Source organism: Leucopleurus acutus (genome assembly GCF_964270905.1).
Source record: "Leucopleurus acutus genome assembly, chromosome: X".
Classification (NCBI taxonomy): domain Eukaryota; kingdom Metazoa; phylum Chordata; class Mammalia; order Artiodactyla; family Delphinidae; genus Leucopleurus; species Leucopleurus acutus.
The window spans coordinates 3862682-3890618 of record NC_139148.1 but is presented as its reverse complement, the minus strand read 5'-3'; the positions used below and the strand labels follow the sequence as shown (position 1 = coordinate 3890618).

The following is a 27937-nucleotide window of genomic DNA, read 5'->3' as shown; positions in this document are numbered from 1 at the left end:
TGGAGCCTACAGACACGTGCCCCCGCGTAGCCCGAGGAGGATGAGTATCCAGTGTCGATGCTCTTTCCACTGCATGTTTTGCTCCCTTTATGTTCGCTGGTAAATATCCACCTGGCATGAAGCCAGTCTGGTCTGGTTGCACACTTCCCTTTACCCGTCTTGGAAAACTTTTAGAGCTCCACTCATAATACCTTAGGAAAAAGTGACCGTTTTTTTTTTTACATTTATTTATGTGTTTATTAGTGTATTTATGTATGTATGAATTTATTTAAAAATTTTATTGGGGTACAGTTGCTTTACAGGGTTGTATTACAGTTTCTACTGTACAGCAAAGTGAATCAGCTCTGCATATCCATATATCCCCTCTTTTTTGGATTTCCTTCCCATTTAGGTCACCACAGAGCATTGAGTAGAGTTCCCTGTGCTATACAGTAGGTTCTCATTAGTTAGCTATTTTATGCATAGTCGTGTATATATGTCAATCCCAATCTCCCAGTTCATCCCACCCTCCTTCCCCACTTGGTATCCATACGTTTGTTCTCTACATCTGTGTCTCTGTTTCTGCTTTGCAGCACTCTTTGACATAAATCACAGTGATACCTTTTTTGACCCACCTCCTAGGGTAATGAAAATAAAAACAAAAATAAACAAATGGGACCTAATTAAACTTAAAAGGATTTGCACAGCAAAGGAAACCATAAACAAGACGAAAAGACAACCCTCAGAATGGGAGAAAATATATTTACTTTATATTGGAGTATAGTTGATTTACAATGTTGAGTTTCAGGTGCACAGCACAGTGATTCAATTAAACATATACCTATATCCATTCTTTTCCCATATAGGTTATTACAAAATACCGAGTATAGTTCCCTGTGCTATACAGTAGGTCCTTGTTTATTTTATATATAAAGTGACAGTTTTCTTAAACATCTGAGAAACAGTGTTTTGGGAGTGCCTATCCATTGCTGGGCTAATATTATCAATAATAGTGCAATTAGGAGACATCACTACAGTTATCTGTGCAATGTGTGTAACTTTTGGCAGTGTGTTTGTTCATTCAACAAAGACTTGAATGTTTCCGGAGTACTGGCATCGTTCTTGCTCATGGGACTCACTGTAGGAATTAAGACAAGCGGGTGTCTGGCGAAATGCTACTGCCCGCAGATGCCGCTCTACAGATTCATCGGTGAATGAGATTTCCTCGTGTGATGTTGAGGGTTGCATGGAAGACGCAGCAAACGCCATTGGTGGCAGTGGTCTTGCCTTCCTTAGCCTTGTCTGCTTTTTTCTCCCATTAGGCTGACCGCTCTGCCTTGGAGGTCTCCTAAGTGATCGCTGCCCCGGGGAGGTGTTGGATGGTCACCGCTTCCTTGGAGCCTCGCACGGGCTGGAATTCGGCACCAGGATTAAGAGAGGGCTGCTGTCCCGTAATGGGCTGCTGAGAAAACCGCCGGGTTTGTTGTTAAGCTCGCGCTCTGTCTATGAGCCATCGAAGAGGCTTCCTAGCGAGCCCTTCCCCTCTCCAGGGTCTTGGTCCCTGGAAAGCCGTCTCTCTCTGCAGGCTCCCTTCACGGCTTGCTTTGCTTGGAGTTGCATCGCACGGACGCCCGCGGATGTGGTGGTGAACCATGTCGAGACCCCAGGGACTGTTATGGCTTCCGCTGGTCTTCACCCCGGTCTGTGTCATGGTGAACTCCAACGTCCTGCTGTGGATCACTGCCCTGGCCATCAAGTTCACGCTCATCGACAGCCAGGCGCAGTATCCTGTGGTCAACACCAATTACGGCAAAATCAGGGGCTTGAGAACACCGCTGCCCAATGAGATTTTGGGTCCAGTGGAGCAATACTTGGGGGTCCCTTATGCCTCGCCTCCTACTGGGGAAAGGCGGTTTCAGCCCCCGGAACCCCCCTCCTCGTGGACTGGGGTTCGGAACGCCACTCAGTTTGCTGCCGTGTGCCCCCAGCACCTGGATGAGCGGTCTCTCTTGCATGACATGCTGCCCATCTGGTTTACTGCCAATCTGGATACTCTGATGACCTACGTTCAAGATCAGAATGAAGACTGCCTTTATTTGAATATCTATGTGCCCACGGAGGATGGTAAGTACTTATTCTAAACAGAAAACACCTGCTCGCTCAGCCTCAGATTTGCCAAGAGGGTTGTATAATGTCCTGTGCGTGGTATTTTCTATAACCATTCTTTTTTTTTTCATATTCAGTTATCTCAGTAACGTACCACTTGTTCGACTTGAATTTACGCAGTGTCTAATCGATGGAGAGTATCATAATTAATGACTTAATTCTTTCCATATATTGCCTTTTTAGCATTGCTGTCGTCTTGATTTGCAGGTGATTACCAGTCTGAGCATATAGTGTTCTTTGTTATACCTGAATCATCTGTAAAGGAATGGATCTAGAGAAACTAATAGAATTAAGACCATTCGCATGCGGAAGTGAGCACCTGAAAATTATACAAGGAATGGTTCCTTTGGCGCTAATGCCTTAAGATATTAGCACTTTTTGAGTCTTAAAGGGGACCACTGATTGTTTTAAATACACAAGCAAAGGGATATTTGATAAAACAATTGGACTTGATGGTCTAGAATCCATGTTGTTGATACACATTTGGACTTTATTTCCTGCCAATATTCACTGCAATCAAATGGCAAATGTGTGTCGTCAGATGATTCTAACTACATTAGAAAAATGACTTTCTTGCTTGAACAAAATGCCCCTTTTCTTTTGGAGAACACAACAGTGAAAATCTGTGAAAACAATCATGTTCCATATATTAACTTAATCCAATACTAGTAAAACTTGGATATCTCCTTGTTCAAGTAGACCTTAAATTAAAATGTCTGCTAAAGACCAACCAGACTCACGTTAGTCTACAGTGAACGTCCGTTTCTCATTGCTTGTTTGCATGTGCTCTTTTTTATACAAGGAGAAGGAAAAACGTAGAATGAAATCTTCCTGGAACCTAAAAAAAAGTAATTGAGAGGAATCATAGCGACCACTGTGTACTATAGAAACTGAAGTGTGTCCTTGTCCTTGGTAACTTTCATGCAGACATTTCTTTTCCTTTTTTTACCTTTAATCCTTGGGAGATGTTTGTCAGTGAGCTTTGGCTGAAAGTCTGCCATAAATGATGACATTATTCAGTGATACCCAAAGTCGGATCGCATCTGCCATATCGTTCTTTCTCCGTGCAGATGCAAAGAGGTGGCGTGGGCACCTTTCTCGAGAAACCGGGATGGGGGCAGTCTGTTAGGGAGATGACAGGGAATGCCCAGAGAAAGTGAAAGCGTTGAGCTTCATTATGTTAGTAGCGTCTGGCATGTGGCTGTTGTCACTATGGTGACAGATCTCACAATTACCTTGTAAAGTCTAGGTCTTGAATAGGGTTCAAGGGGTTAAACCGACACTGGACGCCTTACTTCCATGCCCTGTGCTGAGCTGCCCTAGTGCTCAGTAGCTGCTTGGTGCATATGTAAGAGGATGGATAACCCCACCCAAACCAATTAGAGTTCTCAGTCCAAAGCCACCTAGGTCATGGTCTTTCTTATCATGAACTATTCAAAGAAAGGAATAAAAAGAAGCAAAGACAGGGTGGTGGAAACAAAACAGGGTAAAGGATTCAAATTGCTTTCATGGGACTTCCCTGGCGGGCCAGTGGTTAAGACTTTGCCTTCCAGTGCAGGGGGTGCGGTTTGATCCCTGGTCCGGGAGCTATGATCCCACGTGCCTCATGGCCAAAAAAGAAAACCAAACAAACAAACATAAAACAGAAGCAATATTGTAACAAATTCAATAGAGATGTTAAAAAATGGTCCACATCAAACAAAAAACCTTTAAAAAAAAATAAAATTGCTTTCATCATAAATTTGATATGCTGGTGTCTCTGAACCGGTGACTTTATAGCGTTCACCTTCCAAACAAGGAATGCACTTCAAATAGAATGCCTGCTTCTGAGAGGTCGGGGTACAGTTCCACCGCCCAGGAAGACAAATCAGTAGCTTCCCTGATGACAGACCCATAGATGTGCAGTTGCGTGGACTGACCCCATAAACGATTCGGCCGTTTCTTTGTGGTTCAGGATTGAATAGGAATTTGGGAATAGAAACACGCGAAAAAAGCTGCCTAATAGAGAAGCAATCTAAATTTAAGAATAAAGGCACTGCTACCTGTTGATTCCTCTGGGCTTTTTAGAGCACTCTGGCACACGATATCTCACAGCATCTTGGCGGGAGAGTCAGAAATCTAATAGGGGCTGAATAGGTAAATTTGATCTCCCTACAATAGATACATAATGGAATTTTGCTGGTGAGGGAAGCTATATGCCCGTGTGTTTGCAGAAACAGAAAATCACAGCCTATTGGGTCAGGAGTTTTGAGGGTTTAAAAATAGATGATTTGCATCCATTTGTGAATCAACATGGAGGTTTAGATATTTAATTATTGGTTATTGCTAAATGAATAAACCCCACTTGCACAATAACACATGGAAATGACGGCGTCATGCTGATTTCTCCAAAGACCTTGCTTTAGGGCATATCTTAATTCATAACAGTGCATTTCATTAAGTGTGTGCACAGCCGTATTGGCTATTTGGAATTCAGTATTCCACTCTGGTACTCCAGTATTTGTTTTAGATTTGTTGTGATGCATTCATCCAATGGTGTGGCCATCTGACTTCCCTACCCATGATAGTTCTGAGTTCCTGTCCTGGGCTAGTCAAGCTTCACATGTTGGCATGGCAACAGAGACAAGCATGCTTAATTTCGAGAGACACACAGAGACTTGTTGTAGGCAGAACAACGCCTCCTCCAAAGAAGGGCAAGTCCTAACCCCTGGAACCTTTGAATACGTTACCTTACAGGGCCAAGGGGATGAAGGTTGCTGATGGAATTGAAACCGCTAGGTGGCATTTTCGGGCGGGCTCTGAGGAGCTCCAGTTCTGTATGTCTCAGTGCAGAAAGAATTCAGCAAGGGACTTCCCTGGTGGTCTAGCGGTTAAGAGTCCGTGCTCCCAATGCAGGGAGCCCGGGTTCAATCCCTGGTCAGGGAACTAGGTCCTGCATTCTACAGCTAAGACCCAGCACAGCCAAATAAATAAATAAATATTAAAAAGAAAAAAAAGGAATTCAGTGAGAGGCAAAGTGATAGATAAGAAGTGATTATTAGAATAGGACACTTGTGAGGCTTACAAGCAGGTAGGTGAGAGGGTGCCGTGAGCCACTGAGAACTTAGTGGGCTGCAGTTTTTTTTTTTTTTTTTTTGTGGTACGCGGGCCTCTCACTGTTGTGGCCTCTCTCGTTGCGGAGCACAGGCTCCGGACGCACAGGTTCAGCGGCCATGGCTTACGGGCCCAGCCGCTCCGCGGCATGTGGGATCTTCCTGGATCGGGGCACGAACCCGTATCCCCTGCATCGGCAGGTGGATTCTCAACCACTGCGCCACCAGGGAAGCCCTGGGCTGCAGTTTCATAATCAAAGGAAAAGTGGGGAGGGGGAGAAGACCACCCTCTTCCTCATTCTTGGGTAGACGTCAGGCTTCCGTCCTTAGCTTGTCCACCACATCAGGCAGGGGAGTTTTCTTGTCCCCCACATGGTCAAGCTGGGACTGTCATGGCACATGGAAGAATTATTTCAGGTCTCAGTACAGTGAGGGTCTTTCACTTTGAAATGTCACCGTTTCATAAATTATTGCTTTTTATGTGTGCAGAGAGCATGTCCTAGGGGTCATTAACTTACTGAGCTCACTGGGCAGGATGTGGGTCTCATGCCACCTTTTTTTTTATTGTTTTGGGGCATGTCTTGTACTTCTGTTGCATGGTTTTGTTGCTAATAAGGCTGCCTGGCTTTGTGGCTCAGCACGCCTGCTTTCTTGAGTGACCATTAACTTACAGGGTCTCCCATACTTTTTCCTTTACGTACCATCCCCTAGTGGGATTAACTATTTAATTACCTACTTTGTCCCTTTACTCTGTCCCTATTGTTATGGTTTTTGCTTATCCATTGACTTTAAGATGGAGGGAATATATTCTGGTTTATCTGGGTGGGTCCATATTTAATAACAAAGAAGCTTTGTTGTGAATAAGGAAGCAGAAAAGGTGATGAGGGCCAGAGGGAAGCAATGGAAGAAAGGCACAGTGGCCATGGCTGCCTTTGAGGACAAGGCAGAGCCAAGAGTTGAGGAACCCTGAAGCCTGTCGAAGCTGGAAAAGACCAGAGATGGGTTCTCTCCTTGAGCCCCAGAGAGAAGCACAGCACTGCCCACCCCTCGGTTCTAGCCCAGTGGAACTCTGACCTTCAGAACTCTAAGATCCTGAATATCTGCCACTCGAAGCCGCAACATTGGTGCCAATTTGTCACATTGGCAACGGAAACTCATAGAGTTTTGCCAGCCTTTAATATAAATACCCTAATTGAAAGCAACATACACAGCACTGGAGAGTTGTTCTGAGCTTTCTGAGTTGCTGCCCGTTCTGAGATGCTAATTCATCTGTTACCCTTTCGACCTCCAGAATAACTGGTTAAAAAACAAACCACCCCCACACTCATTTTAGCAGTGGGTGGTTAACATTTGCCGCTTTCCCTTATACATATCAAGGAGACAAAGTTGGTTCCCGTTGGTGGGTGGATATTTTGCAGATTTGAGGTTTAACCTGTAGAAAGTAGACACCCAACTTTTGGCTCCTCGTTTTAGAACAGATTTATGGCAACTCTTACTAAATGTCATATTCAAAAGATTCACTGATTTTACACAGGAACATAATGAACGGGTATTTAAGATTTCCCAGGCATCTAAAACAGATGTCCAGAGTAGGTGTCAGTGAATGGCATAGAGCAAAACATCCAAATGGTCGTCTTTTCTCATCTGTCTCTGCAAAATGTCCCTCACGATGGCAGCTGTACCTCTAAATGTCTTCTTCTGTGTTAGCAAAATCTTTTGGGCTCCCCATTCCTTCCCTCTAGACCTCAAGATCTGATCTGTTATGGGGAAAGTGATTCTCTATCCTTTTAAAAAATAATTTATTAATGAATTTATTTGACAGAATGTCATTTAATTCTTACCCGCCCCCCGGTTTTATTGAGATATCGTTGACATCTATTGCTGTACAGGTTTAAGGGGGACAGCACGATGGTATGGTTTCCACATATCGTGAAACGATCACAGTAGTTTCAGCTAACATACGTCCTCTCATACAGGTATGAGAAAAAGAAAAAAAAGGAAAAGTTTTTTTCCTCATGATGAGAAGTCTTAGGATTTACTTTCTTTGCAACTTTGCTGTATCTCATAGAGCAGTGGTGACTAGAGTCATCAGCACTGTACATTATACCCCTAGTACTTACTTGTCGTGGAACTGGTGTTTGTACCTTTCAGCCACCTTCATTCAATCCCCCATTCCTCTACCCCCACCTTTGGCTGCAACAAATCTGATCTCTTTTTCTACGAGTTGGGTGGTTTTGTTTGTTTTTTGTTTATTTTTTCAATCAATTTTTTATTGGAGTACAGCTGACTTCCAATGTTGTGTTAGTTTCAGGTGTACAGCAGAGTGAATCAGTTATCCATATACATAGATCCACTCTTCTTTAGATTCTTTTCCCATAGAGGCCATTACAGAGTATTGAGTAGAGTTCCCTGTGCTCTACAGCAGGTCCTTATTAGTTATCTGTTTTATATATAGTTGTGTATATGTCAATCCCAGTCTCCCAATTTACCCCTCCCCCGGTTTCCCCCTTGTTGGTAACCATGAGTTTGTTTTCTACATCTGTGACTCTGTTTCTGTTTTGTAAATAAGTTCATTTGTAATATTTTCTTAAGATTCTACGTATAAGTGATATCATGTGTTTTTGGTGTAGATTCCACATAGGAGTGAATACAGTGTTTGCCATTTCCTAATGTCACTTAGCATGATGCCGTCAAGGTCCATCCACGTTACCACAAATAGCAGGAATTTCCTTTTTTATGGCTCAATGATATTCCATTGTGTATCTACACCACAAATTCTTTACCTGTCCACGCATAGATGGACACTTAGGTTGTTTCCATTGCTTGGAAACAACCTGTGAACCCCTGTGAACATGAGGGGTGCAGACACGTTTTCTGTACCCTTTCTAGTGTCAATTCGGTTCACTCCTTCAGCTCAGCTTGGAGGATTGGTCAGGAAGTTGCCTGCCAGGGGGCAAATGCCAGCCTGTTCCCTTACCAGTTGAGTGATTATGGACAAGTTCCTTGGCTAGTACATGCCTCAGTTTCCTTGTGTGTAAAATAAAGATGAGCTGGGAGATTTAAGGTATTAATCCATGTGAAGTGCTTTGTCTAGTATCTTGTACCTATAACGACTCTGTAATCTGATGTCAGTGGAGCACAGTTAATAGTAGAAAAGAGAACCAGAACTTTTCAGCTAATTTGCATATGCATATTGGTCTCATATAATGTCCAGTACATAATAAATGTGTATTGTCTATAACATAAGTAATTACTGTAGTATTGGAGGGGTCAGCTTAAGAAACAGGACCAAGCATCCATCACTTCTGACAGTTCCCAGTATGGCTTTAACAAAAGGGAATTTTGAGGAGTGGCATTTTTAAAATAGAAGGTATAGTTGATTTACAATGTTGTGTTAATTTCTGCCATACAGCAAAGTGACTCAGTTATACCATATATATTCTTTTTCATATTCATTTCCATTTGGTTTATCACAGGATACTGAATATAGTTCCCTGTGCTCTAAAGTGGGACCTTGTTGTTTATCCATTCTATATATGATAGCTTGCATCTGCTAATCCCAAACTCCCAGACCATCCCTCCTCCATCCCCCTCCCCCTTGGCCACCACAAGTCTGTTCTCTCTGTCTGTGAGTCTGTTTCTGTTTTGTAGATAAGGTCATTTGTGTAGTATTTTAGATTCCACGTAGAAGTGATATCATATTTGTCTCTGTCTGACTTACTTCACTTAGTATGATAATCTCTCGCTCCAACCATGTCGCTGCAAATGGCATTATTTCCGGAATGGCATTTTTTTTTTAAAGAGCAGAGTATTATCTTGTTCTGCTTTATTCGTAAGCTTTATCGTTTTTAGCCTGAGCTGTCAAACGGATTTTTTAGCATCCTGTTTGAAGTACAGAAATTAATCATCAAGAAAGCATTAAAATTCATTTCTTGGAAGAGGATCTGAGAACATCCAACGACAATAGCACTATTTTTTTCTGTGAGATAACGGAAACATTAATTGCCTTTCTCTTTTCATCACGTCACAAATAGTTCGGTTGTATGCAGAGTGGCAAAGTCTAGTTCCGTTGCAGGCAGAGTGGCGTAGTTGTATGCAGAGTGGCAAAGTTTAGTTTTAGTGGCGAAAACTAAAAGCTGACCAAGTTAACACAGTGAGAAAGATGTTTTAGCCGGTCCACATCAGCAGGCAGCTATGTGAAAATCATTAACTGATTCCCATTTTCATCTGTCGGGGGGATTTTTGATGCTGTGTAGACCGTGGCTTGTAAGTGAAGATAATTAGGAAAGATTATTTAATAAGTATCTCCCTGACAAGGATTAATTGAAAAGAATTTAGTATTTTGTGAACACGGTTAAACTAGAGTAGATTTCTGACAACATGTGTTTCTCTCCCAGCTTAAGAGATTCACCAACAGAAAAATAATCCCGTGGTGGGTTTAGAAATTATATATATTATGAATAATGCTATTTGGTCAGTGCGCCTTGTACTTGTTAGAGGAATTCAGAAAAACTGTTCTCTAAAGAAGAGAATTTCCCCTTACACGTGTCCTTTTCGAAAACATGAGTTTTAACTCAATTCCATTAGCAATTTGTAAGTTTTTTCACAATTAGAACAAGTCCAAATGACTTAGGATGTATTAAAAACCCCCTTTGCCATGCATGCGTACTATAAACTTTGCAAACAAACTGTTCAAGATAGAAGGTTGAGGTGCAGTTAGTCTGCTCAAGTATGTATCAGTGTCCAGAAATCTCCTTATTTACTCGTGCAGTCTCGCCCCCAGGACATGTAATAGCGTCATTTGTTGCCAGAGACACTGCTGGTTTGGACACTGTTGTTTCTTTTGCATACTGTGTTGGCAAAGCCTTCAACCTTTTTAACATTGAGTGACCTCAGTTATAAATCATAATAGTACTGTACTTCCTGTGAATATTAGGGTTATAGTGATGTTGGAGTAAGCGACTGTGTAAGAAATGATTATAAAAGAAAAAAATTAGTATGTTCTTATAACTGTAATGTTCGGGTAATTCAGTGTTCATTTCATTACAGTATCTGTCATTCGAACACTGAAGTTCCTTGAGTGCCCAGGTGGGGAGTAGGTTCCTGTCTATCTAGTCTGTTGTTTGGTTTTCCTAAACCAGGCTGTCTTCAGCAGGCCTGCATAAATAAATCAGACCTACACATCATCCAGGAACTCACAGGCAACCGAGGCAGAGAGAGAGTCTGAAAAAGAGTGATCTGTTCATGTGCTAACCACTTGTTAAGACAAAATGAAGACGAGAGACACGGTAGTCTCTGTCTTATTAATTCAATAGAATATTCTATTTAGGCTTGGCGAAGTGAGTTTCCACAATTGGAAACAGAGAAAAAAAAATGAAAAGAATTTTTCTTGTTAGATTTCACATGTCTGATTATTTTGAGTGGTGATGACTGGCATTGGTATATAGTTTGTGGTGTGTGTGTGTGTGTGTGTGTGTCTGCGTGGCTGTGTTTGTGTGTAGGATGTTGGAAGAAAGCCCACAGGAAAAAACATCCGTGATTCCTTTAAGATCCAGTGTGTTACAATTTTCTGGAAAAAGCCAAAAAGCACATGGAGATGACGAGACTCTGCCTTCGTCTCTGAATTCCAAGCCCTCTGAAGTTTACCTTAATCAAGATGCTCGCTCATCCGTTGTGAATGTGGTTGTGTGTACAATAGTCAAGTTTGCCCCGGGGAAGAGTGTGTGTTCCCATCAGAAAGAGAGGAACACTGAAAGACATTGATTTGTCTCAAGCAAAGGAGCTTTTGTAGTTGGTTTTGACACAATCTGAAAATTACATGTTCCGAAACACTGCTATCAGTTTTCTTTAAAATGTATGCTTTGAGCAATGTTCTGTTCTGTCTGTTTTATGACATGACATAATCCATCATTCCATCAAAAAATGAGCATATTCACCTGACATCCCATCTACCCTATCTACACATCCCGTGTGTACACTGTAGTTCAGTGTACCCCAGCCAGATAGTCTATGGATCTCCAGGTCCCAACTCTGATTCTTTGTGTGTGTTTTCTTCTCTCCTCCATTCCTTATTCTCTTTACAGCCTTTTTTAGGTGATTCATTGAAAAATATTGATAAATCACTATTTGCATTTAACATGTGCAGGGCTTTGGGTAAGTCCAAGAGGTGATGTAAAGAAATGTAAGCCCTTTGATGGGAAAGTAAATGAGTCCGAACAAAAACTAAAGTTTCAGAAACGGATCCGTTGGCGCAGTGAATTCAAGCAGGGAATGCTTTACGTTTCCACGAAAAGAGAAAGAAAAAAGAAGAGAGTTTGAAAGTTATGTTTTCCATGGAGGAGCCATGATGGAAAGGTTTCCACCAATCTTGAGATGAATATCCAAGGCATATACTCCTGTGTTGTGGAATGAAGACGGGCTTTCTGAATCCCCCCAAATGAAGCTTATTTGTTGCTTCTCTAGATGGACCAAGACATAAAAAGTATAAAATGGGGAAAGAGGGAGGGATAACATCATGACAGAACTATAGGAAGGTGCCTTGATGGTATAGTTTAACACGCAGAGGACTCACTTGGGTGTATTTTGCATTGTTATATTTTCGACATTGGAGGATTCATAAATGGAATTCCATCCAAAGGAATGCTAATGCATATTTTTCTTCTCAACAGACTGTGCAGTAAGGTTAAATCAAAGAACATGAGGTTCCTTTCTTACCAAATTCAGATGTACTTATCGCCTGGAATTTTTTAAAAAAATCATTAAAAGCTTTACTGCTCCCCCCAAATTTTTACCTAGTGAAATACTTTCATAACTCTATATTTTATACTGTGTACCTCCGGATAACTAATGTGATATTGCTATAATATTTTGTGTGTTTTAAAAAAAGTAGTTTAGATTTAAAAATAGAGTATTAAACCTTAGAAAACTGTATCTTCCCTAAGAAAATTACACTGGTAAAAACATATTAGCTTAGATTAGATATTTCCTTCTGAGTTTAAATCAGATAATGAGATCAGATTCCACTGTAGCACATTGTACAAGGATGTTTGCATCTCATGCATTTTTTTCAAAGAAAGGGATTGTGGTACATTGAATATCCTACTACCCAAGCATCATATTACCTGGGGGTGAGTGATGGCATCAACTAGCACATAAGTCACAGAACTGTGAAATCTTCCCCATAGAAGGAGCTGTGGGACCCGTTTCACCCAGACTTTCTCAATGCAGTATTCCTCTGGTCATTAACCCCCTGAAGTCGTAAGCAGAGGTGAAACATCCTTCTCCGTATTCCTAGAGCTTCACTCCAATCATTTTACAAGGCTACACCCCCAGGAGACTGTAAACCTTTGAAAGCATTTGTGAACTTAATGAACCATCTACTTGAATGTATGGATCAAATGGACGACGGACAGTTCCTGGACACGCAGCCCTTTTTGGAGCTGGCCGATGCAGACGTTTGCAGGTTTGTAAGGGAGTTCCTTTCACCGTTGGAAAGGGCTGGTGATCTATCCATGTGCCATCTCTACCAACAGAGCTAAAGCAAAGCCAACTGGATTCCTTCCTCTCCCAGCCTCTTGCTTTGGAAGTCTTTGAAGACAAGATATTGTGTTCCACCTTGTCTCTTGCAAGCATCCTCAGCAGGCTTCATTTCCTCCTGCAGATGCCTTTAGGACCCTCTCATCCTCTTCCCTAGCCAACTGTGGAGAGCCTATCAATTGAGTGTCTTACTCTTAGGTGGATGTCTTGGTACCAAGAATTATTGCCGATGTCAACCCATAGGCATGCATTTGCTCTCAAATCATGATATGTGTTGTATATACCTGGAGTTCATGTTAGTTTTTTTCTTTGGCAAATGCCTTCAGCTCTTGGCTCATGTATATTGAACCTGAAACTGCATGTTTTCATAATTTTTTTGAGAAAACAATAATATATTTTACAGCACGAGTTAGAACATGAAAGAAAATACGATCCCTCTGCTTCCTACAGCAAACGGATCGCATGTGCCAGGATGAAGAAATCTGCAGCTGAGGCTTGGATTTTCTCACAGGACGTTGCCTGCACAAGAATTACCAGCTGCAGCCCAGCCAAAATCTCTGTACTGCATGTTTCCCTGAAATACAAAGTCCCGGAGGTGTTACAAAGGAAGGAGGTGGAAAATTGTGACAGAATGGCCAACACAGTAATGGGTTCCTAGTTTGGGGAACGCCATAGGTTGCCTGATTTTAAATGCAGTCGTCTTGGGCTTCCTTGGTGGTGCAGTGGTTGGGAGTCTGCCTGCCAGCACAGGGGACATGGGTTCGAGTCCTGGTCCGGGAAGATCCCACATGCCGCAGAGCACCTAAGCCTGGGCACCACAACTACTGAGCCTGTACTCTAGAGCCTGCGAGCCACAACTACTGAGCCCACATGCCACAACTACTGAAGCCCGCGCGCCCAGAGCCCGTGCTCCTCAACAAGAGAAGCCACCACAATGAGAAGCCCACACACCGCAACGAAGAGTAGCCCCCGCTCGCCGCAACTAGAGAAAGCCCACGTGCAGCAACAAAGACCCAACGCAGCCAAAAATAAATAAATTAAAAAAATAAACGCAATCATCTATAATTTGATTTAATGGAGGTAGAATCATTTCCAAGAAGTTAATTAAAGTTCACAGGTTGGAAAAGAGTTCAGCATCTCATATGCCTTTCTCTAGACTTAGGAGGAAATGAACTTCCTCTAGCATTTTCTTCAAATGAAGATTGTGTAGTTGTTTTTATTATTGCTGTGGTCATGATTTAAATTAGATAAGCTATGAGAAGGTGCTGTGAGGAATTTGGGGGTTTGTGAGATATGAAATGGTTATTCTAAGACTGCAGAATACCAGTCGGAATCTTTTAAAGACTTTTACAGACCATGCCATGGGTATGTAGTCTTCAGACCTTTCTCTTGTCACAGGTTCTGAGTTGACCTGAGTTATGGGTAGAATTGTGTCCCCTGCCAAAAGATATGTTGACGTTCTAACCTCCCCCCCCCCAGTACTTATGAATGTCACCTTATTTGAAAATAGGGCTTTTGCAAATGTAATCAAGGTAAGATGAGGTCATACTGTACTAGCCAGGACCCTAAATCTATTACGACTGGTGTCCTTATTAAGACTGGTGTCCTTATGACTGGTGTCCTTTTAAGACACCATATTTGTTAAAAAAAAAAAAAAAAAGGTCAATTTAAAAATGGGCAGAAGATCTGAATAGACCTTTTCTGAAGAAGACATACAGATGGCCAACAGGTACTTGAAAAGATGCTCAACATCATTACTCATCAAGGAAATGCAAATCAGAACTACGAGATATCGCTTCACACCTGTTAGAACGGCTACTATTGAAAAGACAAAGTGTTGGCGAGGGTGTGGAGACAAGGGAGCCCTCCTGCACTGTTGGTGGGAATGTAAATTGGTGCAGCCACTATGGAGAACAGTATGGAGGTTCCTCAAAAAAATAAAATAGAACTACCGTATGATGCAGCAAACCCACTTCTGGGTATTTATCCAAAGAAAGCAAAAATACTAACTTGGAAAGATATCTGCACTCCCATGTTCATTGCAGCACTATTTACAATAGCCAAGATACGGAAACAGTCTAGTGCTCATTGATGGATGAGTGGATAAAGAAGATGTGACATATATACAGTGGAATATTATTCAGCCATTAAAAGAAGGAAACCCTGCCATTTGCAACAATGTGGACAGATCTCAATGGCATTATGCTAAGTGAAGTAAGTCAGACAAAGACAAATACTGTATTTTTCACTTATATGTGAAATCTAACCCCCCCCAAAAAAAACCCCACAAAAAACGAAAAAGCCAAGCTCATAGTTACTGAGAACAGATTGATGGTTACCAGAGGTGGGTGTTGGGAGTGGGAGAAGAAGAAAAAGAGCGCTGTAAGTCTCACTTCTTTCATGTCTAGGACTCCATAAAAAGAAAAAACAAACTTCCAGGAAGCCAGACCTTCTCTGTGAAGCTCCGCCCGTGGAATCCAAGTGGAGTTTTCCTCAACGTGTCAGAAAGAAACTAAATCTTTCCTTCCTAGGAAAGATAGTCAAACACATCACCAAGAACACTTTGCCCTTCTTGTCTCTCTTGGGAAAAAGGCTCTTAGAAGTAAGAGACTGGATCTTAGAATCTTAGCACAGGTGTTCATAGCTGCACTGTGACCAAATGGTGAATTTAATAAATAGATATTGAGTGCTTAAATTGGAAGAAGGAGGAGAAAAAGGAGGAGGAGAAGGAAGAGGGAGTAGAGGGGGGAAGAGGAGAACAGAATGAAGACAGCAGAGATTCCCAGGGAGGAGACCACGGGAAGATGGAGGCAGAGACGCAGAGATTGGAGAGATGCACCTCCAAGCCCAAACCCACCAAGGATTGATGAAAAACACCAAAAACTCAGAGCTGAGACACAGGCAAGGAACAGAGTCTCCCTGAGAGCCTACAGAGGGAACCAAGCCTGTTGACTCCTTGATATTGGATGTCTGTCCTGCAGAACAGTGTGACCTTTAAATTTCTGTTGATTTAAGCCACCCAGTTGGCAGTCATTTGTCCCAATAGTGCTAGCAATCTTAATACAACGTGGACTTTTTGTTTTCTGTCTTTACCTCCTGTCTCGGCCAGAAGAAGCTAGAACAGCTGTCGTCCACGTTCACGGTTCCTAAAACCGTCTCTGTCTTTGGGAAGCTCTCCTGACACCCTCGTGGTCTCCTGGATGTCTTCTCCCCCTCGCCTCACCAGGGAAGAACATCTTGGCTTCCCATCCCCCAAGGCAGTGGTTTTCCACATGGAAGATTCTATGCACTAATGATCCAGAAGATGAACTTGACATCCTTCTACTGAACTCTCGTTCCTGAGGAAAGACTCATCCTACTACTGCATCCTATACTTCCTTCTCTTCTTTGAGAATCAACTTCAGGCCATCAGCAGGCCCAGATCTTCCCTCTGAGGCATCTCAGTCCATATCTGTCAGGCCCTAAGTGTTCTCATCTTTCCCTGGAAAGTTCCAGGCATCACCACCACTTGGTGTAGACGTGTGTGGTGGACTGACTCAGCAAGGCCTCGCGTTACCCCAGTGTCCTGGTAGTCATGCCCTTGTGGAGTTCCCTCTCCTTGAGGGTGGGCGGGACATAGGACTTCCCTGTAACCAATGGGACATGATGGAGGGGATAGGACGTCAGTGCCGTGATTACATTGCACTGGCTTGGAATTTATGTCTTACTAGCAGATCATTTCTGTTGCCTTTTTGGTTTTCATGCTTTGTTGGAATCAACTGCCACGTTGGAAAGATCCCCATGGGAGGAAACGGAAGGCTGCGTCTGCTCGACAGCCAGCAAGGAACTGAAGCCCTCAGTTCAACAGGCTGCAAAGAACTGAATCCATCCATGAGCTTGGAATCTGATCTCGCCCAGTCACTCGGATTTCAGAAGAGACCCCAGCTCTGGCCAACGCCTTCGTTTGAAGCCACATGAGAGATGCTCAAACAGAGAACCCAGTGAAGCTGTACCTGGACTCACAGAAACTGTGATAAAAAAAATAGATGGCTGTAAGCCATTTAGGTGTGTGCTCCTTTTATATGAAGCATTCAATAATGGGTGCAAACGTGATAGGTAAAATAAATGGATTTCAAAACTTGGCCAAATTATAACTCAAGTCCCACTGGTTGGAGGGATGTGGATTTTGAGCTCATCAAACTGGTTATTACTTAGAAATGTTTAGATGGCAAGTGAAGTAACTTCAAGTTCAGTTCACTTAAGGGGAAAAAGGGATTCGTTGGGTCTGCGCACTGAGAGTTCTAGCAGTGGTTGTAGCTTCAGAGATGGTGCTCTCGGATCTGAATCATTGCCATTAGTCACCGGAAAGGTTGGGTCCATCTTTCTTTCTCTATGTTGACTTTCTTCTCAGAGAGGCTGTCTTCATTTGGTGGCAAAAAATGGTCACCGGCGTTTCCCTGTGACGTCACCATTGAACTCAGAGAAGCGTATTGGCCTGGGGATGATTTTTTTTTGACCCAGCTTGGGTCACAGGCCAACTTTGAACCAATTTCCGTATCTAGAGGCAAGAGTCCCTTGGATTGGCATGGCCTGGGTTAGGTAGACGTTTCTGGATGGGGAAGAGGGATGGGTGAGTCCAGCAGGAAATTAGCTTAGGGGAGATTCAGAAAAGACGGTTCTCCAAAGGGAAATCGAATGCTGAGCCAGCAGAACTCATTGATGTTCATTGTTATTCCTCATACTCGGGATAGTAACCAGACAAGAAAGAGTAGCGTGGCGTAATGGGATAGGAAGTGAGCTTGGGTGGCAAAGCCTTCCCTAGACTGGTTTCTTTTCAGCCAAAAGAAGGACCTAGAGATTTGAAAATGAGACACCTCGCTTACGAGGCGTTAACTGCTGTTTTGTAAGTATCTGGACCTCTTGGTTACATAAATATAAAGTGACAGGAACGTCCAGCCGAGGAGGAAGTTGAGACATGAGCCACATTGGGCATCACACTCCAGAGACACTTCTGGGTCTGGAATGTGTTTGCTGATGGCAGAATCAGGGGTAACATACGCTGTAACTCCAGGTGGAAAACTTGACCTGACATGGGGCAGACGGGTTAGGACAGGGTGGAACCTGATCTGCCCACCATTTATTTTAAGAGTTCCAGCTAGGGACTTCCCTGGTGGTCCAGTGGTTCGCACTGTGCGCTTTCACTGCTGGGGGCACGGGTTCAGTCCTTGGTCGGGAGACTAAGATCCCGCAGGCCTCTTGGTGCAGCCAAAAAAAAAAAAAAAAAAAAAAAAAAAATTCCAGCGGAAGGGTTGGATTTGCTAAAGGACCAGCCAATTTAGGGAGTTGACCTGCCGGAAAGTGAAACTGTATTGGAACGAATTTCAGCCTAAGCCTTTAACCGGGAAAAGTTGCAGTGGGGGGTGGGGGGCGGCTGTTGGGAAATTGGTTGACAAGTTAGTTCATTTCCTCCGTTCTCTATTAGGGGATTCTGCAAGGAGCACAGGAGGTCATACCCCGCTGCTGCTTGCTGGCCATTGAGCTTTTCTTGTGAGGGTTTGAGGTGGGCGGCTCCTCAGGATGGTGGTCAAGCCTGGTCTTCTGTGCTGCAGCTCTGTAAATCCAAGCAGGGACCACTAGTAACCTTACATCACTGACTTTCTGTGGCTTTGTTTGTTAACATTTCCTACTCTACGGGCCCTGACATTAACACATACACAGTTTTTCCTTGGATTCATGCGTTCAGTGAATTACTTATTGGGCAGCTTCTAATTGTCAGGCCACTTTGCTGAATGTGGTCCCACCCAGACTCACAGGGTCAGAATACGCTAAGGAGGAATTGGAAGGACAAGTGATTGACCGAATGGCTGTGCGGAGCATGAATCACGTGTTCAAGGATGGAGCCCAGAGGCTGATGGTCATATCGATTCTCTGAGCTGAGCATTGTTTAAAAGACCGAGTGAGTGAATTGGAAGTCTTTGCTCAAGCAGGCGAAGTGCAGCTCCTGTGATCAGTTAGTTGCACGGCAACGTGCTGTGTCATCAACTGGGCTACCGAGAATATCGACAGATGTGCTCTTACGAAAATTGAGAAGCCCAGCAAGGGCAAGTATTGCGCTAAAAGAGGGCCTCACTGCCTTGCAGAAAACGTGAAGCAGGAGTGGACAGTATAACACAGGGGCTGCTACTGCCTCTCTTTGCAAAAAACGTCACCCAATAATTGGCCCATTTTCTGTGGCTGCTGTCACACTACAGTGGCAGGGTTGAATAACTGCAAAACAGGCCATATAGGTTAAAAATCTAAAGTACGTATTATCTTGTCCTTTATAGAAAAAGTTTGCTGACCTTTGAGGTAAAGAAATACCTTCATGAAGTCATTTGGGAATCTCCTAGTTAACACACAGGCATGCAGGACAGAGTCCAGAGGTTCATGCTACAGAGCAGTTGTTCCCAAACTAACCAGGAAATTTTTCACACGCAGATTCCTGGGCTTCATCCAGGCCCCCACTGGCTCACTAACTTGGCGGAGTGGGCCCCAGGAATCTGCATTTTAATGACCCTGAAGACGATGATGACAGATGGGCCCCAAGAATATGCATTGTAATGACCCCAAAGGTGATGCTGACAAAGATCTTTTCTATAATAGTCATGAGCAAGATGTGTTTATATATAACAATAATAGTCCTGTTATATCACTACTTGAATATCATATGTTTCGTGATATGTGAAATTGTATGAATACTAGGCACAGAAAGGACCTCAGAAAATTCGACCTGACACATTTCTAAACCAAGTGTAAACAAATACTCCTTTCTGCCATTAGGAAAAAAATAGGAAAAAACGATGAGATAATTAGGAAACCATGGTCCAAATAGCCTACCCTAGGGTAGCTTTTTGAAGTGACCTCCTAGGGGATCTAGTTGTAAACTGTATCTGTAGGCAGTTTAATAACGGACACGCAACAAGGGTTTATTTGGGTAGATCTTTAAAATCAAATGCGTTTAAATAAAAGACTAACATCCCAGTGACCAAAGTGAACAACCAACCCATAGATGAATAAATGTAGATAATAATCCCAGCAGTAGTAATAATAATAGATGATCCTGGTGGTAGTGATGCTGGTGGTGATGCTGAGGATGAGAGCAATGAGAAAGATGATGGTGATGATAACGATGATGATGGTGGTGGTGATGATGACGAGATGAGGGTGACGGAGATGATGATACCATGATGGTGATGATGATGGTGGTGATGATCATAATTTTGATGATACTGATGATGGTGTTATTGATAGCAATGAAGATGGTGATGGTGATGATGATGAGATGAGGGTGACGGAGATGATGATACCGTGATGGTGATGATGATGGTGGTGATGATCATAATTTTGATGATACTGATGATGGTGTTATTGATAGCAATGAAGATGGTGATGGTGATGATGACGAGATGAGGGTGACGGAGATGATGATACCGTGATGGTGATGATGATGGTGGTGATGATGGAGATGATCATAATTTTGATGATACTGATGATGGTGTTATTGATAGCAGTGAAGATGGTGATGGTGATGATGACGAGATGAGGGTGACGGAGATGGTGATACCGTGATGGTGATGATGATGGTGGTGATGATCATAATTTTGATGATACTGATGATGGTGTTATTGATAGCAATGAAGATGGTGATGGTGATGATGACGAGATGAGGGTGACGGAGATGGTGATACCGTGATGGTGATGATGATGGTGGTGATGATGGAGATGATCATAATTTTGATGATACTGATGATGGTGTTATTGATAGCAATGAAGATGGTGATGGTGATGATGACGAGATGAGGGTGACGGAGATGGTGATACCGTGATGGTGATGATGGCAATGAAGAGGTTGATGGTGATAATGATGATGGTAGTGATGATGCTGATGATAGTGATGGTCCTAATTTTCATGCTACTGATGGTGGTATTGATGATGGCAATGGAGATGATGCTTTCGTGTTGATAATTGTGGGTGGTGGTCATGGTGATGATGACTGTGATGATGGACATGATAATGACAGTGAGAGAGGTGAGGAGGGTGTTGATGGTGATGGTAATGAAGATGATAGTAGGTGGCATTCAGTGAGTGAGCTTGTATAGCAGACACTTTGCATTAAAACTTGGGCATCCTCTATCAGTGAGGACACCTAATAGCACTCCAAAATACCATGTCACAAATGAGGAAAGTGAAGCTGGGGGGTGGTTCATACTTTATCTAAGTTGGCCAGTTTGTAAAAGGAAAAAACCAGAATTTGGCTTTAAGTCTGTCCGACTCTTGCCTATGTAATTTTCTTAAGAGTAATTAAACGTGATTTAATAAAAGAAAACACAATTTCACCTATAAGATCAGCAAAGATGTAATAAAACAGTATTCTATGCCAAAAGTAATGTGTATGCATGACTTTTTTTGTCGATTTACGATATTGTGTTACTTTCAGGTATACAGCAAAGTGATTCCGTTTTATATATTTCAGATTCTTTTCCATTATAGGTTATTACAAGATGTTGAGTATAGTTCCCTGTGCTATACAATAGGTCCTTGTTGTTTATCTGTTTTATGTATAGTAGTTTGTATCTGTTAATCCCAAACTCCTAATTTGTCCCTCTCACCTTTCCCCTTTGGTAACCGTAAGTTCGTGTTCCCCTTTGGTAACCGTAAGTTCGTCTGAGTCTGTTTATGTTTTGTAAGTTCATTTGTACAATTTTTTTAGATTCCACATATAATTGATGTCATATAATATTTGTCTTTCTCTGTCTGACTTACGACACTTAGTATGATCATTTCTAGGTCCATCTATGTTGCTGCCAATGGCAATATTTCATTCTTCTTGCTGCCCGAGTAATATTTCAGTGTTTGTGTGTATATATCACATCTTCTTAAACCAATTGTCTGTCGATGGGCACTTGGGTTGTTTCCATGTCTTGGCTGTTGTAAAAAGTGCTGCTGTGGACATTGGGGTACATATATCTTTTCGAACTAGAGTTTTCCTCTTTTCTGTATATAAGCCCAGGAGTGGGATTGCTGGATCATATGGTAGTTCTGTTTTTAGTTTTTTAGTTTTACACAGTGGCTGCACCAGTTTACATTCTCACCAACAGTGTAGGAGGGTTCCCTTTTCTCCACACCCTCTCCAGCATTTATTATTTGTAGACTTTTTGGCCATTCTGACCAGTGTGAGGTAGTACCTCATTGCAGTTTTGATTTGCATTTCTCTAATAATTAGCAATGTTGAGCATCTTTTCATGTGCTTGTTGGCCATCTGTATGTCTCCTTTGGAAAAATGTTTACTTGGGTCTTCTGCCCATTTTTTTTTTTTTTTTTACTTTTTTTTTTTTTGATATTGAGTTGTGTGAGCTGTTTGTATATTTCGGACAGTAACCCCTTGCTGGTTGCATTGTTTGCAAATATTTTCCCCCATTCCGTAGGTTGTCTTTTTGTTTTGTTGATGATTTCCTTTGCTGTGCAAAAGCTTTTAAGTTTGTTTAGGTCCCGTTTGTTCATTTATGCGCTTATTACTTTTGTCTTGGGAGACTGATACAAGAAATCATTGCTATGATTTATGTCAGAGAATGTTTTGCCTGTGTTCTCTTTTAAGAGTTTTATGGTGTATGCATGACTTTTCTTGGTAGGCATTTTTCTAAATTGGTATATGCAAAAGCATGTTTTTTGGAAAAGCAACCATAGCAGGTTGTGTGAAAAGAATAAAAATGTCCATAACTTTTGAACCAGTAGCTCTGCCTCAAGCAATCCATTTTAACAAAATAATTTTTTTAAGTGCGCCTAGAGACTTATGGCTAAGAATTTACATTTGTGATAGGGGAAATAAAAGATAAATAAAACAGGTGAGAGGTAATTTATGATCTATTCATGGAATGAAGTACTGTAGCCTGCTTTCATTTATTGCATGTAAGTACACGCTTACGAATAATATATAAAGTACGGGAGCAAGTTGGCTATAACCAGAGTCGAGTACAGAGAGCAGAACCAGTCTGTCTTGAATTCTTCTTCCTTTTGGACTACAGCTTCTGCATCCAGGCTCTATAGCATGGATCTTTTTGGAGTCCATCGGGGCCCTTCTGTGGCTAGCACATCCAGCCAGGGAGCCTAACCAGCACATGCCTGCCCTGGCACCCGCAAATCCGGAACTTAGCAGGTGATGCACGGAAGCTATGGAAAATGGAAGGTGGTAGCTGGGGACACACCCACTGCTGACAGTTGACACAGAGGGGTCTCCTTAGAACTCCTTGACCGTGAAGGAACAAGGAGCTGAGGTCTGTGTTCAGAACCTGCCTCAGGCATGGGTAGCTGCATGTCCTGAGACACACCATGGACAGATTACAGACCCATTCTGTCATTTTCCCATGACCTCTAACATGCATAATCCATGGCTCAGTCAGTAATATCATCTTTAGGTTCTAAATGATTAGATGATTAAATAATAGATGTCAGACTTTGACCTGCAAGCCTTAGGAGTGAGCCCAGGGCTGGTGTGTTGGATACGGGGTTGCTATGAGGATAAGAGGATATTCAACGGGCACTGTTCTTTCCCATTTTAGAGATCCCTACATCCTCTGTACCCGGGTTAATGTGTGGTGCACGGGAGATGTGACTGTATAAATATATGTCTCCCATGTCATCCGCAGCCCTCTGCATGGGGGCCGCATCAGTAAGGTGAGACCATCTCAGTGTGGAATATAGGAGCGAGACCTCACTCTGCTCTTGGTGGAACGCATTCTTGTCATCTTTGCAACAACTCTTCATGTAACTTCATCGCAGAACACTGAACAACAGCATCAAAGAAACCTACGTGTGCAGAGTATATATATGTAGGTCTAGTATTTTTAGCAAGTGCATATTCCTCATGGATAAATGCATACATTCCTAAAACGTTAGTGGTGGCAAAGTGATTATGATCTCAGCGTTCAGCCACTGTTTGTCCCGCCATTGGCCCTTCTCAGCCTCAGCACTACTGACATCCTCTGTCGTGAGCAGCTGTCCTGTGCAATGTGCACGTTCAGGGGTCTCCCTGGTGCCCACCTGCTGGAGTGCTTGGGAAACGCTGGAGACAGAGAACAGTGTGATCCGTCAGATAAATTCCCGCAGAGGCAGATTGCAGCCAACTTGCAGTAGATTTCCAGCGGGGCAGTGAAGGGGAGAGAGAGCCCAACGTTGCCTCACCACGTGCGCAAGTGCCGGGCCCTACAGCAGGCGTGTTTCACGTACGATCTCCTTTGTCCTCTTTGGGCATTGTCTTGTTGGCAGCCAGAGTCCCATGAAGGAACGTTTTTAAGCAGTCAGGTGACAGACTCTGATTTGCATTTGGAGATTAATTACTTAGTCGGCCTGTTCTTTGTTCACTCGTTCATCTTGGCCTCAGCTGACATCTCGATGGTGTCATTTGATGTATTCTGCAGAGGTGATCTGTCCCGTCGTTGACTTGGCCTCGTGCCTGAGTTTCTGACCATGAAAGACTTACTTGTTTCCATTGTGCCACCTCGTTTCCAAGGACCATCAGAGAAGTGAGAATGGATTAGATCGCCCATCCAGCAAGTTGACGGATGGGTTAATTTATCTGATGATTAGTTTGCCAACCTTCTTTATCCAGACATGGAGCATTTAGAGGAGGAGAGAGCGCATACAAGAAAAATGGGAGACTGTTGTCTCAATTACTTTTTATTTTTAATTTTGGCAGAGAAAAGTCTATTGGTAGATATTATATATGGTTTCTTCTGCTTCCCAAGTTAGGTTATAAAAATTTTTTTTGTGCTGCTGTCTATATCGAGCGGTGTAGCAAGATTCGAAGGGAATACCTATAGGTACATTTAAAAATAAAAGATCAATCTTTCATCCTTGGTAGAACAAATAATCTATTTCCTATTGCCTGGAACATAAAGTAGAATTCAGCTGTTGCCATTACGAAGTGATAGAGAATTACCCAAGAGCTCCTTCCTCTGTGCCATGATTATAGCTAGCAGGAAACATCAAAAAGAAATACTTTGGCCCTTTTATATACAACTGGTACAAAAATGTCCCCATATCAGAATACTCCAGAGAATGCACCATACAAAGAGAATCTCCCACCACCATTAACAAAATTAGTCAGTGGTCATTACCATGGGATCGGTGGTACATTTTATATTGTTCTTGATTAGATTCAGAAGCGAACAGTAAGGCCTAATTGATGAAGGACAGCCTGTGATTTTGTGCTTTTAATATAATGGCCTCTGGCCAAATACGGACAAAGGGAAGACGGATTGATTTGTTACTTTACATTTGTTACTCGCATCCTGCTTGAAAATAGCGATGATTTACAGTTTTAATATATTTTTCACGCACAATTAACATCATTGTTGCCAGATTTACAGAAGAGCCAGGAGAGTGGAGCTGCAGTGATTTATTAGGCGTGCGTGAAACAGAATTAATGCCACCAGCAGCAGAGTTTAGTGGGAAACAGCTGAGGCACAGACTCTGAAAAATGAAAAGAAAGCTTGGTTGCAAAAGCACGCCTGCTTTAGGTAAGCGTCTGGCCTTTAACAACAGCAGCAATAGGGAATTCACACTGAGTCCTTTTCTCCATTTCAGGAGGTTTCTTGTGGGATTTCAATATGGTAAAATATGATGACACTGTTGTGTGAGTGACTGGGGCAAAATCCAGTTATAAGATGGACATTTCTAGAAGCAAGTGTGGCATGGGGAGTGCTGTAAGGATTAGGGAGCTTTTTTCACAACTGGTATAGAAATTGAATACCATACATTTGATAGTCAAATAGGTTTTTTTTTTTTTTTTTTTTTTTTTTGCGGTACGCGGGCCTCTCACTGTTGTGGCCTCTCCCGTCGCGGAGCACAGGCTCCGGACGCGCAGGCTCAGCGGCCATGGCTCACGGGCCCAGCCGCTCCGCGGCACGTGGGATCCTCCCGGACCGGGGCTCGAACCCGCGTCCCCTGCATCGGCAGGCGGACTCTCAACCACTGCGCCACCAGGGAAGCCCCAAATAGGTTTTTTTAAATTGAAGTATAGTTGATTTACAATATTGTGTTAGTTTCAGGTGTACAGCAAAGTGATTCAGCTTTATATATATATAAAGCTGTGTGTGTGTGTGTATACTTTTTTCACATTCTTCTCCATTATAGGCTATTACAAGATACTGAGTAGAATTCCCCATGCTATACAGTAGGTCCTTGTTGTTTATCTGCTTTATATATCGTGGTGTGTATCTGTTAATCCCAAAGTCCTAATTTATCCCTCCCCCCTTTGATAACCATACATCTGATTTCTATGTCTGTGAGTCTGTTTCTGTTTTGTATATAGACTCATTTGTATTATATTTTAGATTCCGTGTAGAAGAGATATCATATAATATTTGTCTTTCTCTGTCTGACTTATTTCTCTTAGTATGATCATCTCTAGGTCCATCCATGTTGCTGCAAGTGGCATTTTTTTATTCTTTTTTATGGCTGAGTAGTATTCCATTGTATATATGTACCACATCTTCTTTATCCATTCCTCTGTCGATGGACATTTAGTTTGCTTCTGTATCTTGGCCATTGTAAACAGTGCTGCTGTGAACCTAGGGGTTCAGAGTTTTGTCTGGATATATGCCCAGGAGTAGGATTGCTGCATTATATGATAATTCTATTTTTAGTTTTCTGAGGAACCTCTGTACTGTTTTCTATGTCTATGAGTATATTTCTGCTTTGTAAATAAGGTCATTTGTATCGTGTTTTTAGATTTCACATGAGTGATATCATATAATATTTGTCTTTGTTAGACTTGCTATCTCTAGGTCTGTCCATGTTGCTGCAAATGGCATTATTTCACTATTTTTTATGGCTGAGTAATATTCCATTGTATACAGGCCACATCTTATTCATCCATTCAAGTGTTGATGGACACTTAGGTTCCTTCCCCAAATAGGATTTTTTAAACATTTTAGTATTGAAAAATTGTCAGTTTGGGGTGTTTGTGTATGATTTTGTTTTATATTTGCTTTGTGGGTTTTTTTTGGGGGGGGAGGGAACTCTTTCATTGGATCTTGAAACGTTAGCATACATGTTTGCCACAACGTACTCCGCACAGACAGATTTCTTCAGTTTTTCACCCACCCTTGATGGAGACCCAGGAAGCAAGCAGTCTCTTTCAGGCACAGAGATGCAACTCCTACACTTGCCATCTGTTATCATTTAACGGAAAGAGAGAAACGTTGCAAAAAATAAGGACAAGGTAAAGACCTTGCTAAAAAGCAGTCTGCTACCTGTGAATGGAATGCTTTGGAGGCACAAGTATACTTAGGGATGCCTGTTTGTGTAGCTTGTAAATGTAGACAGGCAACATCACACGTCAATAAATGGATTCAACTAAGCTTCTTTCCAAAATGCCTTCTCTGCCTCTCTGACCTCAAAGCTACCTCCTGTCTGTGTAGGAGGTTATCTGCCCTTTGAATTGTTCTCCATCCTTTCCTGTTTGCATTAGGTGACCTGCTTCCCTTCTAAACCAACAAGTAGTACTCTACCAACAGGCAAGGGTTGTGTTCATCCCTATAAGTCTTTGAAGTTGCTAATGACCAAGGCATGCAAAGTATAACTGATGCTAATTATCTGTTAAATGGACATAAGTTTCTGCATAAATATCAGACCCGTGTTTTCTTTTTGTGTCTGGAAGGAGGACTTCAGTTTTCTCTGCAGCTGTTGTACTTCATGGAATCATTTCCTCTTCCATCCCGTAAGACCCCATGAGCTGCGGACAGGGTGAAATGCCTACACACGCAGTGCCGGAGGGTTTGCGCGTTGTCATAATCTTCCTGGGAGAAAGCATGGCAATAGGTAGCAAATGCTAGGAATGTGTGCCAGGAATACATTGCACGACAAGGAATTTTATTCTCAGGAGGTCATTGGACATGTGCAGAAACACGCTGGTATAAGGGATTTTCATTGCCAAGCGCTTAGGATAGCAAAAAGAAAAATAAAATGGATGCAACAGTTTTTAACAGTCTAGAATTTGTTATGTAATTATAGATACAATATAAGCATGGAATACAAGCCATTAAAATTGCATTATAGGATAATATGTAGTGATGGGGAAATATTCAGAGTAGATTGTTTTGTAAAAACATCTTAATAGTATTATTTTCTATTGCACTTGCAGTCT

General features: G+C 42.3%; 1 protein-coding gene across 2 annotated transcripts in view; it reads left to right on the top strand.

Moving 5' to 3' along the window:
- Nucleotides 1-1631: 1631 nt before the first annotated feature.
- LOC309978433 (neuroligin-4, X-linked) overlaps nucleotides 1632-27937 on the top strand; it is a gene marked incomplete at both ends in the record, with an annotated part of 268560 nt that continues 242254 nt past the window's right edge. For both annotated transcript variants that reach the window (XM_082864908.1, XM_082864907.1), the window contains one exon: nucleotides 1632-2103. In XM_082864908.1, coding sequence (XP_082721034.1) covers nucleotides 1632-2103 — 472 coding nt within the window. The remainder of the gene's footprint in view (nucleotides 2104-27937) is intronic.